Here is a 14,669-nt window from a genome sequence, read left to right as displayed (position 1 = left end):
TGCGCCGAACTGCTTCGCCACGCCACCTAACAAGGTCTGCGGGAACTGCGTGGCTCTGCATGCGCAGAGAAAAAGCAAGCCGTGGAGTCCTCGTAATCGCCACAGCCCTGCCGTTATGACTGTTCGAACAAGCAATTACGAGACGAGGGCTCTATGGCTGGCTCTTTCTCTGCGCATATGCGGAGCCACGTAGTTCCTGCCAGATAAGCCAGGCGACTCTCTAGATATGTCAGTTGCTTTCGCTTGGTCTATTGCACTATGCGTTTTTTAAAGGCTTCAATATAATAGGACACCTTACATATAGGCTCGTCTGGAGTGCTCACAACGACGGTAAGACGTCACCTCTCCATGTGTGCCTCTTTCTTCCCGCAGTCGGCGCCATCTGTGCTCAGCCCGCAGACTGCAGAGGGTGCCAGTCGGACCTACAAATGGAGCGTCGCGTGCCAACCAGCAGGCAGCAGCCCAAGGCCAGCAGCCTTTGGTGAGTGAGAGAAATTCAAGTAAGTAGCGCACTCCTTTTGGCGGTATTGATGTGATTGCTCCAGTAGAACACTTTCACGTTGTAAAGTAATTCCGCTGCTATTCCAGCGTGTATCAACTGTCGATTTAGCCCGTTACGAGGCTTGTGGGGTCAAAGGTCTACTAGTGAACCAGTGCCCTGCTGAAAAAAGTTCTATGATTGAATAAACTCATACAGTTTCTCATAGAATTATCATTGATTATCATAGAACTCATAGAAAATTATCATACAAATGTCATACATTTCTGTAAAATCATACAGTCATCATAGAGATGTCATAGAATATCATACGAATTCTTTGATATATCATACAAACTCTATGGTATTCTATGATGAAGCCTGTATGAGGTTATTGCATCATAGAACTTTTTTTCAGCAGGGTGCTAGAACTTCAAGTTGTCTTCCAGTTGTCTTGGCGAGTTGTTTGGCAGTCTCCGTTATCGACGACGAAGCATTTTATGTATTACGCCTACTGAGGGCGTTTGCGCAGAAAATAGAAATGAAAAAAAAATGAAGTCGAAGCCGACAGCTCTCTCTACCTGCTTTCTCCATGTGGCGTTTTACGTATCCCGCTGTTTCCTCTGCGTAGAAACCTCTGAAGCAAACCTTACTAAGTTAACCCTGAGTACAATGAACAGAAGCAGAGAGACAGTGTTGCCCGCTTCATCCGTTCCCCTTTGGGCGCAGGCGGTCCTCCGTGACGGACTCATGGCAGCAGGTGACTGGCAGCCCCCAGCACAAGTTGTCAGCCGAAGGTGAGGGCCGGTTCCGCCCCTGCCCGAAGCACGAAGTGAATCCTTTTGTAACACACGCGGCCTCCTTACACGCCCCCTTATACCGCGTGGGTGGTTTCCCCTTGTCTGTCGTATAACAGCAGCCGGGACTACCGAAGTGTTTAATGGCGCCCAAGGAGGCTTCATCCCTGCCCACAGCTGCGAATACGTGTTCCTTTGCACACAGCTGCGAATAGGTGTTGCAAGCTGCAGTATGCTGGTTAGCTGAATTTTAAATGGGCGCCGTTTTGTGCGACTGTTTTGTAGTCCAAAAAGAATATGTCGAAAAAATCGGGAGAAATTGGACATAATATTCTGACACGGCTCGTTCAACTGAGTTCACATAGGAGTTAAAATCGCTGAATATTACTGAAAGGAGCAGTGGAATTCAAGCTTCGCTACGCGAGAGGCCTACCCAGCCTAGGACCGCTTTCCATCCCCCACTGCCCCTTTTCATTTGAGGATAAAGTTGACAATAAAATGGTGATATGTCCGACGACATCTTGTCGAAAGCCGTTGGTGCGCCTGCGCAGATACCCCCCAAAGAGGTGCAGGCCTGCTGCTGGCGACACCAGATCCCTCTGATTCATCCACGCATGAGTGTCGGTCGCTGCTTGTCGCAGTATGCGGTAACGGTACACGTACACCTTGCTGAAACTTCACCTCTTTGAAGCTTCTGGCTCAATTACAGCGACTTTTCTCCGTACTTTTTACCTTTTTGTAGATATTTTCCCCTGTCATAGCCTGTCGCTAGGGTTTGGAAGGCAGTGAGTGTTAAAGGAAGCTTACCAAGGCGCTGCTGACACATGAAGAAAATGCAAGCAATGCCTTTAGCTGCGCTCTCTCTGTGCAAAGTAGCGAGCCCCAATTGGTGTAAATTATGCATGTGCATGCGTATTGGCGGCTGATGGTTGTAGTATGCGGTATGATGCTGACGGTACACGTTCGACGCCTACATGGGAGTAAAAAGGGAGTAATCTGCCCTCTAGCGCGCACCTTTATGTGAAAGAGTGTGTACACCCATTAAAAATTGAGCGCGCCACGGGACAGCTTGCTCTCTTTACTCTCGCATAGGTGTATTCGTGTTTAGAGTGTAAAGAACAGCTTACTCCCATTTCACTCCTTTTTGTTCAGTGTGTTTGTCTTTGAAACTGTCGTTGATACGACCACCCCGCGGAAGGCAGTCCGCGTACGAGTGCGTGATTTAGCCTCTGCATCTGGCGTAGGCAAAACTGGTGGTACGCCGTTCCAGAATTGTAGTTCCTCCTCTTTCACCTCTTCCTGACATTTTGCAGCGTTGCTTTCAGCAAGCGACGTGGTATATGATTTTGAATGATTCACCTCGTGCAGATCAGCTGGCGTTGTGGACCCCGTCGTGTAAAATACCTTCGTCGCGCCTGGATGGCTGCCTGCAAGAAGCCATTCCAGAGCTACTGCGCGCCCAGGTGAGCAATCGCTGGGGAGAGAGATAAAGACGCTTGGCACGTTTCCTCCTGTCCTGTCCTCTGGATATCATTGCTGGAGGAAAGACTGTTGCATATCGCCGTAGCTGAAACTTTGAGTCTCTGTATTATAACGATTTCTTCCCATTTCATACCACCAGCTTTGCGCCGTTCGCTGCTGTCTGAAGCGATGGCACGACATGGGTTTCAGTCAGTAACGGAGACCAGGCGTGGGACGTGTGGTGTCCCATTGGCCATTGACGAAGGGGCGGAATTCAAAGCTGGAAGATATTGGTTTCAAACTTGTTGCGAGGCGTGCTGCACACATTAGGACGAAACATTCACAGATACGGACAATATCAGCTCTCACAAGTGACTTATTGCACCAAACCATGGCGGACATAAAGGCTGCATCGCGCATGGGCGCACAGAATACAGAAAGAAAAGACAATTTCTTTTGCCGGCCAAAAGATACTTGTTTATTGGCAGTATCAATAGATAATGAGGAACAATTCGAGAAAACGAAAAGTCATTTGAATCGAACAGGGCTAGTGAAAACTAACTGAATGCGTATGCTTGTGCACGATGTAAAGGAAAATTATTTTCTCTGCTTTTCCAGGCTTGGCGCTTTTCTCTGGATGTGGCACCTCACCGCAAGACACACGGCTGTTGAGTCGGTGGTGGCCGGCGGTGCCTTCCGCTGAAACAAGGGTGAGTAGGCACCCATTTCTGATGTGAAGTAGCCAGGCTATTTCGCTGTCATTGACCACAGTGGCGTAGCCAGGTATATTTTTTGTGGGGTGTTATACGCCGCCAGTAAAAAAATTATGATAGCCTGCTTCCAAACAATACCTTACCCATTTTTCGACTTCAATAAAGTCGAAGGTTCAGTTGTTTTCTTCGCCGTAATGTTTAAAGAAATAAACGAGTGCATACACAACTGTGAGGACTTCATTCGTATAGAATATTTATTTAAAAAACACTGGTATGAAAAATCACTGTTATTCGCAAGGGCATTTTTCCTAACTTCTACCCCATACAGGTGAACCTGCGCTGGATGGCATAGTCGGTTTAAAAGAAAACATATAATTTCGCTATAGTTTAATCTTTTCTGGACAACGCAAATGATGAAAAAGTAGGGTGACGTGAAAAGCTATGTTCAGTCGGGAGAACTGCGACTACAATTAAAAGAAGTGCCATAAATTGCGCGACGACAAACAGCGGTTTTTTATACAATAACTTCCGGTTCCTATTATGGTGCCGCGACTGAGTACTTCAGTCTATTCGGGAATAAACAGAGAACCCAAATGCATTATAACATTCCTGAATAATTACAGAAACACAAAAATAAGGCCCGCTGTCTGAAACTCATACTGCGTGAAACTTCTGTGAGTTCCTCTACAAGCCGAACATGAATTACAATTCTGTTCTGGGGGGGGGGGGGGGGGGGGAGGCTGGAGGGGGGTGTTCTGACACCGGACTCTCCCCCTCCCCTGGCTACGCCCCTGACTGATCGCTTATCTCCCAGCTGAGTGTTGATGCGCGTGTGTACCATATGCGGTATTGAGGTCGCGAGCTTTTACGACGTTATTGCAGGCGGCGGAAGGTTTGGCATAGAAAAGTGTTTAAACTCTGCTGCGTAACTCCCTTAACTCAGCAAAACTCGTCGCTGTGTTTCCACCTTTTGCTTATGACTAACACGTAAGGTCCAAGACCTGCAGTCGCTGTGGCTACTACGTCCTTCGCAATGGATGCATGGTCACGTGCCTGACACTGACACTGGTAACGCTGGCGCGCTGGTCACGGGACCATATGAAAGGGGGTGAGGCTTAACCTGTTATTGCGTACCAGTGTAACGGTTATGGAGGTGTGCTTTCTGCCTAGCAGGTGGGCAATTTGCGTTAGTCCCAGTGACCGCATTAACCTTGTCGTGCCTCAATGGTCATCCCTGCAGGATCCAGGCCCACGAGTACCCACAAGGAGGCTGCTGTTACATCAGATCCAGTAAGCAACTATTTGTGACGCCGTCTGGCGTCGTGATGAAAAAAGTCCGGATTTCTTTATGTACTCAGCGGGAGACAAGCACAAGGGGTATTCTATGTAAAATTACGAAGGCTTTGTGTCTCAGTTACTCAGGCTATGAGGGACGCCGTAGTGAAGGGCTCTGAAAATTTGAAACACCTGGGGGTCTTTAACGTGCACTGACATCGCATAGCACTTGGGCCTCTAGAATTTCCCCTTCATCGAAATTCTACTTCCGCGATTCGGATAGAGCCCGCTTTACATGAAATTAAATGACTTTACTTTCAAAAAAAGCTCATAGTCCCTGAAATACTTGATAGCGACCTTTTGTCTATATGTTGTTCTTGGCTGGCACAAGACAGGCTTAAGTGGAGGTCCATTAACAGTTTTGAACTGTTTTGCAGACAGGCTATGACTATGGGGGACACCGTAATGGAGAACTTGGGGAATTTCGATCAGGAGCCCTCCACTATGGCGTCCCTCATATCCTCAGTCGCTTTGGGTTGTTAAACACCCTACAGACCTAAGCCCTAAGTTATGGTAGTAATAGCAAAGGTAGGTTTTACTTTTTTCGAGAACAGTGAGCGCTTAATTCACTGAAATTGAATAACATGCATAATTGTGACTAGATATGGCTCTAGAAAAAAAACTCAGTCCTTCAAATACTTAAACTGTGTTAAGCTGTTTTAGAGACAGTTAGGCTATGACTACGACGGACGCCGTAATTAAGAGCTCTGGTTCCGAGCTTGAAACGTTAAACCAAAACCTTAAAGATGTCTTTTTTTTGCTTTTATTAAGTACAGTGAGCGTTTCATTCACTCGCTTAAATTAGACATACCGCACGTACAAAGCGCTACGAGGACCTGCCGCGAAGTGGTACTATGGTGGTACGCATCAATTCGCAAACATGGCATCCACCGAGTGTCTGGCGAGCAGCTGCCCACTAGTTCTCCTTCCTTCCAAGTGATGGAGCCATCGATCGCGGCGGAATGATGGATGAGGAGGAACACACTTATGTAGCATTCGTGACGTTTTGATTCTCAGTTGCCCATAGGCTTCACAGTGCTTCAAAATACTGTACAGGTACAGGCTAGTTCTTTGTCTCGGCAACACTTTGCACCGAAGTGTTTCAGCCACATAAGGCCGTTCAGCAGCAAGCATGCTCCGAGAATTGCGCATCGGCTGAGCTGTTTTGATATGCAGTCGATCCTGGATATACCAAACCCGGATCTGTCGAACTTTTGCTTGTATTAAAGTCAAAGCATTCCTTTGAAGAAATTTTACAAAAGAATAGCACCGCTCAACGCGTTTTGTCTCTCTGCCGTTCAGCGAAATATTCATCTGTAGCTCGTCCAAATGGCATCCCGTAATTTCTCATGCGTGAGTCCACGTACGTACCCGCTGCCACCACTAGCCACGCGAAAACGCCTTTAATCTGCTTGACGTCAGGAAAGTTGTGCATGGTTGGTGTGGCCTTTCGTCGCGTGGTCCCATACCGCTGTAGCGCTTACTAAAAGTCTGTGGGTGGCCTTCGCCAGACGCGCTCCGATTCCGAGAGCATCGCATACAGCTGTACCTTGATCTCAATTATAATTGCGCCGCGGTGGCTCAGTGGTTATGGTGCTCGGCTGCTGACCCGAAAGGCGCGGGTTCGATCCCGGACGCGGCGGTTGTATTTCTTTGCAGGAGAAATTCTAGAGGCCCGTGTACTGTGCGATGTCAGGGCACGTTAAAGAACCCCAGGTGGTCGAAATTTCCGAAGCCCTTCACTGCGGCGTCTCTCATAGCCTTAGTCGCTTTGGGACGTTAAACCCGATAAACCAAACCAAACCAATTGTGTTTACATTGTGGGGATAGCAAAATTAGCCTTTTTATGATAGACCGTGGCTTGCTACAAGGGATCGTCCACGGCGTTTTCGATGAGACGCAGGATAGGCCTAGCGAGAAGTCATGTTTACGTGAATGCGACAGATCCCCAATGTATTTCCTAGCGTTTCCTATTTCATACTTCCCGGCCACCATGTCGTCTGCTCGCGGAGTATGCAGATATGGTATGAGAAGAGATTAATCGACGCTATTTTCGTACTGTTAACGTATGCGCGCTTACGTACGCTACACGCAGGCATTTTGTAGGTCGTAACACTATTTCTTACGTTCTCACTTTAGCCTATTGAGGCTATGCAGAGACACAATAAGCTCGTCTTGTGGCACCATCTGATTGTTAAGACGAAGATCATTTTTGTCAACAAACCGAGGCTACTCTTAAGCCTAAAAGCGGAAGAATCGTAAGTGTAAGCAACCTACCTTCTGCTACGGGTGAGGTGAGACGAAGCGAAAGGCCGGTGCCCCATTTATGGGCAGTGAACGCACTGAAAAAGGCAGTAACGACGACGAATTCAGTCCGAAGCGAGGGGTCCGGCTTGGAAGGGCACCGCCATGTTTGGCCCCGCGGGAATGCAACTTCTTCCTCGGCGTCCTATTGGCCGTTGGAAATCGGCGAAATTCTTCCGGCGGCAAACATCTGTCCAGGACTGATCGGGCTTTCCGCTGGGCATTTCGACGGAATCTCCGCCATGGCTGCGAATTCCGCTCACTGTCGCCGCCCCAATTGAGAACCCGCCTTGACGCGGACGCGACCGGTGATGCGCGGCGCTTCTTAACTGTGGCTGTTGCTGAACCTTTTTCCGCAGATCAACCGCATCTATCGTGTGACACACCTGCATCGCGTCTGCACCGTTTGCAGCCAAGGAAGAATACGACCAGCCCGCAGATGTGCGGAGGTAAGCCAATTTTGTTGAGAGCGAAGTGTTAAAGGCGACTCTCAGACGAGTATAAAATTATTGGCGTATTCCAGTAGGTCTTTGCCTGTGCTGACACTAGCGAGGCCAGAACTTTAGACTTCGGCGGGAATTTATATTCTACAATTCACAAAGAACGTGAAGCCAGAGCCGATGGTTGCGCCGTGCTGTGCGAAAATGCAGTTTTCCGAGTAGATACCTGGACAACATCTCGTGGAGTTGATTGGTTCAGCTTTATGGGGTTCAAATTTTCAAATCAACTCCGGACGATGGGGGACGTCGCAGTGGAGGTGTGCAGATAACTTGGACCACCTGGGGTTCTTTGACGCGCAGTGACATCACACAGTACACGGGCATCTAGCATTTCGCCTGCATCGAAATTTTCGAGGCCTATGTACAATGTGGTTTCAGTGGACGTTAAAGAACCCCGAGTGGTCGAAATTTCTGGTGCTTTTCCCTAAGGCGTCCCCCATAGCCCGAGGAGCTTTGGGACATTCAACGCAAACAACCCAAACAAATCTAGTACAATTAGTGACTGTTGCTGCATCTTGTAATTTCCTTGAAAACCAGCTTTCTCTTGATTTCGAGGAAAGGAAATGCGCATAACTGGACACCTGAAGCACTCAGTAAAAAAAAAAGCATAAATGCTAGCTAACATCTTTTAGTTAGCAGTACGTGTTTAAAGGCGTGCTTGAGGTATCCTCTGAACAAGTGAGCCAGTTATCGAAAACTAGACTGTCATACGTACTTAGTGCAAACCGGTACTGGCGTTTCTGGGAAGGTAGTTTTTTTTTTAGGCAGAGAGACGCTTTTCTCGGCCTAGTGATACTAGTATTCGCGAACACCAGAAAAGAGGCTCATCATGTAAAATTAGTATAATGAATAATTAATCCACAGATAAGTGAGAATTACTTGCGCCATGTCCTTTCCTTGAAAACCAGTTTTCTCTTGATTTTGGGGAAAGGAAGTGAACATAACTGGACATCTGATGTTTTAACTAGAGATAGGCACCTGGTTGCAATTCGAGATTTGTAGCTGGCCATTATTGCAGCGGCCATATTAGTTTTTGGAAAACTAAATTACTTTCGGCACTGTGGCTCAATAAATTCCGTCCATTTCTCGCGCAATTCGATTGCACGCTCAGCAATGTCCATCTAAACGCTTCAACCCGTGGCGCATATGCCACGTGACACTCCCTGTCCAGCCTGCACTGCGGTGCTCACCGTTCCTCGGTGCACCAGCCGAGGCGCGGCAGCGGTGGTCACGTGGCATGTGCGCCATGGAGTGACGCAGTTTGATGGTCATCGCTGAGGGCGAGCACCGCAGGCGCGCGGTTTTCGAATTCAGCGCGAAATTTCATGAAACAAATGCGGTTATTCATAATGGCGAGCTACAAATCTCTGATTGCAGCCAGGTGGCCATCTGCAGTCATTAGAGTTACTAACTTTATGGTGTCCACCAGCACCGGCATTGCACTCCAAAACACGGATAAGGATATTTGGGAATAAAAGGGGAGTAAGCTGTCCCCTACTGCACAGCCTTTTAATGGGAAAGGTATTCTGCCCAAGTTGTGGTGTAGACTTGATCACAAAATATAAGGAATGTCTTCCTTCGGCAATACAGGCATATTCCCACTGCAAAACATAGTGATGTGATGTGGTTGGAACATGGGAGGTGGTCTTTAAGTGCGACGTCGGTGATCTTGAGGTTAGCAAACAGAGGAGATTTAACACTCGGTTAAATCTTTTTAAGGGATCGCATTTGGCGTATTTTGAGGAGGTAATTTATTTCCGTTGCCCGCCGTAAGTATTCCATATGTTTAGAGATAAGAACATACTTCAGGACCTGGGCTGCATACCCTGCCCCTCAAAAGGAGTGTGCTAGAGGACTGTTTACTCTTTTTACTCCTGTGTAGGTTAATTCATGTTTATAGCGCACTATGCCACACAAAACCTCTACTAAGAAAACATTTTTAAAAATAATTGATGGGCTTTCCTGAATAGCCTGGTATATAGGAGCACAAGTTTGTCGTCGGCTTGCAATTGGCGGCATCATTAAAGTAACCAATCAGTAAAGTTCGGTCGACCAAAATTGTTGCGCATTCTTGTCAAATAACCGTGTGTATTCGCCTTCGCAGAGGAGCTGTCGGCGCATTTGATGTGGAAACACTGACCGAAAGCGCTCTGTGGAAGCCGCGACGAGGACTTTCCAACTCCTCAGCGACAGTAATAGCGTGAGTATATGCATTCGGCCTCTTCCGTAATATTCTAAGCATCGGGAAGCATCCACCCCTGCTGAAAAAAAGTTCTATGATGCAATAACGTCATAGATCATTCATCATAGAATATCATGCAATCTGTATGACATATCATATATATCATACAATCTGTATGATATGTCATACAGATTGCATGATATTCTATGATGAATGATCTATGAGGTTATTGCATCATAGAACTTTTTTTCAGCAGGGACGCAACACCATAATCCGCCTTTTTCACACGACCGCTCTGCACATGCGCGCCTCCTCTCCTCCAGCTGCAATAGTCGAAAAGCGCAGCTCTTACTGCGCATGCGCAGTTCATGTTAGTGTCAAGCGCATGCGACAGATGGCGGCACCTGTCAACACACACCACTTCGCAGGTGTAGCTGGCACCTCATAGAAGAGATCGTGCCAGCGTCCTCCGCGTGTTTGCCTTCAATAAGTAGCGAACAGATTTTAGCCACTCGCCAGAGGGCACCACTTCTTGCGAAAAAGGCGGATTAGGGAGAAAAGCAACTCTCTGTACGAGGAAGGGTCAGCATCATTGGAAGGGCATCTAAATCAGCCTTAACTGACAGCTGTTTTCCAGGCTGCACTGCATTTATTTACCCAGTGGTGCCTTGTTGAATTTTCACTGTGTAAGTTGTCGACAGACGTAGTAAGAAATCCACGTGGTAATCACGTTGTCACGTAACTGTGTTCACAGTTGTGACATCAGGTATGGGGCGTATGTAACCAGAGCTGTGCCCTTGACTTTGACTCCGGAGGAAGGAGCGCGCTGAGGAGCGCACGTATAGTAAACTGCATCCTCGAAAATTGCGTCAAGCCACTTCTGACTATCCGGCAGACCGCTTGCTTGTGTAGCTTTCGCTACGTGAAACTGGGTTCGGCAGAGTTGAACCGCTGCCTAACTTTTAGTATTCGATTGTAATCCGCATGCAATTTCGAGACTGTTCTCATGGGAAAAAGCATTAAAAATCAGCCAATTACGGTACGTGATTAGTACCTGTGTCATTACATACGTAGATCTAGCGTTTCCTGAAACAAAAAGTTGTTTGAAACAGACATTGATGATGAGTACCCAGTACATACCTGCTAATTTTTTTCAACGTTTACAGATTTCTTTTTAAACTGATACACATCAGTGTGGTCTGTGCAGGTGCACTGTACAGCAGGGCAGGCATTACATGCGTCAAGATTATATTACGAAATTAAAGGATGTCTGCATCGAAGATGAGCCGTTTTTAATATTTTTTTCTTGATTGGAAATGATGCCTTCGAGATATATATACGTATTTGAAAGCTCATTGAGTCGTCTTTCTCGCGTTCCACATTTATATAATGATGTGACCTGAGCTTATAATGCAGCAACGACACATTTATTTAATGATGGACTTGAATTTATAATGCAACAAATGGACACGGTATTTACGTATTTTCTGACGCAAATGCAGTTAACGTGATATCGGCGACGGTACTATGCGCACGGACGATTTATAAATATGCAACGCGGAAGGCTAACTCATCAAGCTTTGAATACATAATTTAGAAGTTCAACATTTCGAACCCCATTGGCCTCTAAAGAAAATGAAAGAACTGTGCTCACCATTGCGATATAATCTTACAGTTTATTTGTTTTCTACTTAATCATTTATTCATTGGGCTGTGTCACCCTCTGTTTCCGCCTTGTTGCTGTACAATCCAGCTGCACAGACGACACCGAAGTATCGCTCACAGTGTTTAAAAGAATAATCTGTAAACGTTAAAAGAAAATCACTCTGTATAGTATATTAGCTTGTGTACGATGTAGTCTGCAAATTTCTTTTCACACGTTTGCAGAGTCAGCGCTATCCTCTGAACGTGGTACCCTCAGTTCGACAAATGGTTCCCGGCGGTGCCTTCCGCTGAAATGCAAAGGTGAGTTTGCAGCTACTTTTGCATGGCACCATTGTAGGTTAGTAGACTGTTAGCAGCCACTCATCTAACAGCTGGGCATGCTTTCACGTATGTGCCACATTCAGTGTTGTACATCGTATGATTTGTTTGTGCACTCTAAGCAGGAGTACGCCTGTATGGGAGTTAAGCTCCTTCCATACGGTGTCTTTCCATGCACGGAGATATCTAATGGGAACGCCGAACTGGTTTTCTAAATGATGCTGGAAAGTAATTTATTAATGTCCAGCATGCTTAATGTTTCAAGTCACATTTCGAAAAAATTCGTTCACAAATAAGGTCTTGACAAGTGAGTGGTTTCCGCCAATTAAAGACTTCCTGCAACCTCCGTGGTGGCGGCTTCCGATCTCAAGGTCGCGGGTTCGATCCCGCTTGCTCGTACGGCCTCAGTACACGTTGAAGAGCCTCAGATGATTGAAATCAATCCGGAGCTCTCCATTACAACGCTCCTCGCCCATGTGTCGCTTCGGAACTTAAACACTGCATATACGAAAGCCATTCAGGAGCAACATCTGTGTTGCATGTCTTTGACGCTTCATTTGCATTCGTGTAATAGGTTCTGTTTGCGAAGTTCAATACCATTAAACCAAGCCATTGATGCGTGTATAAATGCTTCAGGGTTCCTGTTTCAATGCAGAAGAGCGACCTTAGGCCTCACTCGCTATCATTTAACTTACTTTTAAATCACACTCAGGAATAAACCTGGATAATAGTAACGACCAGCCTGTCTTAGTAAGCGTGCGCTCTATTTGCACCGTTTATGCAGTGTAATCATGCTGTATACACTGTATACATGTGGGTCGTGAGCAGTATGAGAAAGTTTCAGCATTCATTTTATTCATTACTACATAATTATGCGTGGTAAGCAGACATTTTCTGTTAAGCGAGTTTTCATATTTGCCTATAATATCTAAACGTTTACCGGATTTACCGAAGAGATAAACAGAAATTCAAAATTCTTGTGCATAAAATTTCTTTCTTCTCATTTTTCTCAAATACTGTACACAGCACACATGACCACGTAATGTGATCTTGGTAATAAAACTGGTTAGGGTGTCCAAAGAGAAATGAGGCAGTTACTTTTTCTCAACACCCAACTTATAAATTATTTATATGGAGGCCCCATAGATGTACAGAGGTGGTCAAAAGTTCCCATGCCACAGGGTCTACTTTGAACACCCTGCTTAACACCGCTGTCAATCTAACAAGGTTGTGAAGGCGAGAACGATGGTTTTCCTACCATGTATAGATATATTCATCTTCGTGGACGACGTAAATGCCCAGCCATGTGGCTGAAAAGCAGACCATGTGGCCTGGAAATGTATGACCAACCATGCACATCAGGTGGAGTACAGGTGCTTCTACAGGCAATTGGTGGGAATGCGTATCGCTTGCTGCAGGAATGTTCTTTTTAGTGTTTCGCATTCTAATAATCATTATTTCATCCTCGACGACGACGCGGTGTCCAGGACGAGCTTCCGCAGCCAACAAGCACGTGCAACAGCGGCAGCCTGTGTACAGCGTGCAGAAGGGTGCGAGCAAGTTACTTCCGCCAGCAGTCCTCCCATCTCCACAAACCCCACAAGCCCGATGAAGGCCCACGAGTGCCTCACATTCTCATTTAAAAGCTGCCTTTTGCAACGTGGAATTGCAGGGGTGTCTACAGCAATGCAGTTTTGAACATACTGCCGATCAAGCATGGCATAATAAAGGGTGTGATAAATGGTGTGTCATACTCAATCTTGGTTTTGACTTTACGACAGCCGGGAACCCATCATCCGAAAGGAGCCGTGGTAATCTATTTTTACTGAGGACACTAACTAGATGTGTCGAAGGCTGATGATAGCCTGAAATTCCCCATTTTCCTGCACAACAGCAGTATTCACTAATGCAGCTTCGAATGAAAAATGTGTAGGATACTGCGATAGCGGGTCTGCAGTCCACAGCACCAGTGGCAGATAATTTTTCTCTAGTATCCTTAGCACCAAACTATCTTTCGAAAGCCATCGTTCGTCCAATTCTACGCGATTTTGCCACCGCGGATGCTAGATAGATAGGGAACACACATGAATGCAGTCCACTCAACGAGGAAGTGGTTCGGAATGTGCTCTTAAACATCGCTGAAACTCCTTACTGCCCAGCTTTGCTCCTGCGCATGCTGTGAAGTCTCAATTTTTGAGTCTACAGAGACAAAAATTGACTTTGAAAGAGGCACAATCTCGTTTTCCCAGGCACTGAAAGAGTGGGTTTGGGCACGGTTGATTTGGGGGAGTATGGTGAAAGCTTGAAAGCATCCAGTCTTTAGTGATCGACATGTAAGGTTTAGCCCGTACGTACGCTAACATCGCACAACGCACTGGCACCTTTTCAGTTTCGCTTAGGATCAGCAGCAGATGTAGTCAAAACTTTTAACAACACTAGGTGGATCCCCCCAGTTGTATAACATCGATGCTGCAACCCTGTGGACACCCCTAAAGAATGCCAATTTCAGATCATGTCCACTCGGCTAAAATGTCCTGCATTTTAATGAAACCTTCCTTAGACGGCGTGCAGTGTATTAGTGTTCTACGTTGTATGCGGAGCTCTTTTTTTCATTTGTCATGAGAATAAATGGGTTAGCTTTCTCAAGCTCTGCCCGTCTCTGCTTCGGTGATCGTTATCCGATGTCCAAAGAACCCCAGGTGGTCGAGATTGCCGCAGCCGTTCTCTACAACGTCTCTCATAGCTTGAGTCTCTTTGGGGCTTTTAACAATATAAACTAACCAACCAAATCCCAACAGCCCGATGTGTCACCCGGTGAGCGCTACTCGATGAATCCACTGTGGCGAGCGTACAAGTTCATCCAGTGGTGTGCAATAAGTCCTTGCTCAGTCACAATCAATGAAGCACATGGTTTAG

General features: G+C 46.4%; 1 protein-coding gene and 1 long non-coding RNA gene across 9 annotated transcripts in view; both read left to right on the top strand.

Annotated features, from left to right (window-relative positions):
• LOC149347763 (uncharacterized) overlaps positions 1–9,922 on the top strand; it is a 220,076-nt gene extending 210,154 nt beyond the window's left edge. For 4 of the 8 annotated variants that reach the window (XM_089587432.1, XM_089587431.1, XM_089587433.1 and 1 more), the window contains 4 exons: positions 373–481; positions 2,644–2,738; positions 3,355–3,446; positions 7,448–7,537. In XM_089587432.1, coding sequence (XP_089443558.1) covers positions 373–481; positions 2,644–2,738; positions 3,355–3,408 — 258 coding nt within the window. In that variant the 3' untranslated portion in view covers positions 3,409–3,446; positions 7,448–7,537. Of the gene's footprint in view, positions 1–372; positions 482–1,207; positions 1,276–2,643; positions 2,739–3,354; positions 3,447–7,447; positions 7,538–9,692 lie in introns of those variants that run through there. The other 4 variants (XM_089587435.1, XM_089587438.1, XM_089587436.1 and 1 more) reach the window with 2 other exon arrangements.
• A 1,569-nt stretch (positions 9,923–11,491) lies between these two features.
• LOC149347762 (uncharacterized) lies at positions 11,492–13,511 on the top strand. Its single transcript, XR_016292197.1, has 2 exons — positions 11,492–11,735; positions 13,241–13,511. It is a non-coding gene; the product is annotated as an uncharacterized LOC149347762 (long non-coding RNA).
• Positions 13,512–14,669: the final 1,158 nt, after the last annotated feature.

The sequence above is a fragment of the Amblyomma mixtum genome, chromosome 4 (genome assembly GCF_055824585.1).
Source record: "Amblyomma mixtum isolate Tamu chromosome 4, ASM5582458v1, whole genome shotgun sequence".
Lineage (NCBI taxonomy): Eukaryota > Metazoa > Arthropoda > Arachnida > Ixodida > Ixodidae > Amblyomma > Amblyomma mixtum.
The sequence above is the reverse complement of the archived record's forward strand: the minus strand, read 5'-3'. Positions and strand labels throughout refer to the sequence as shown.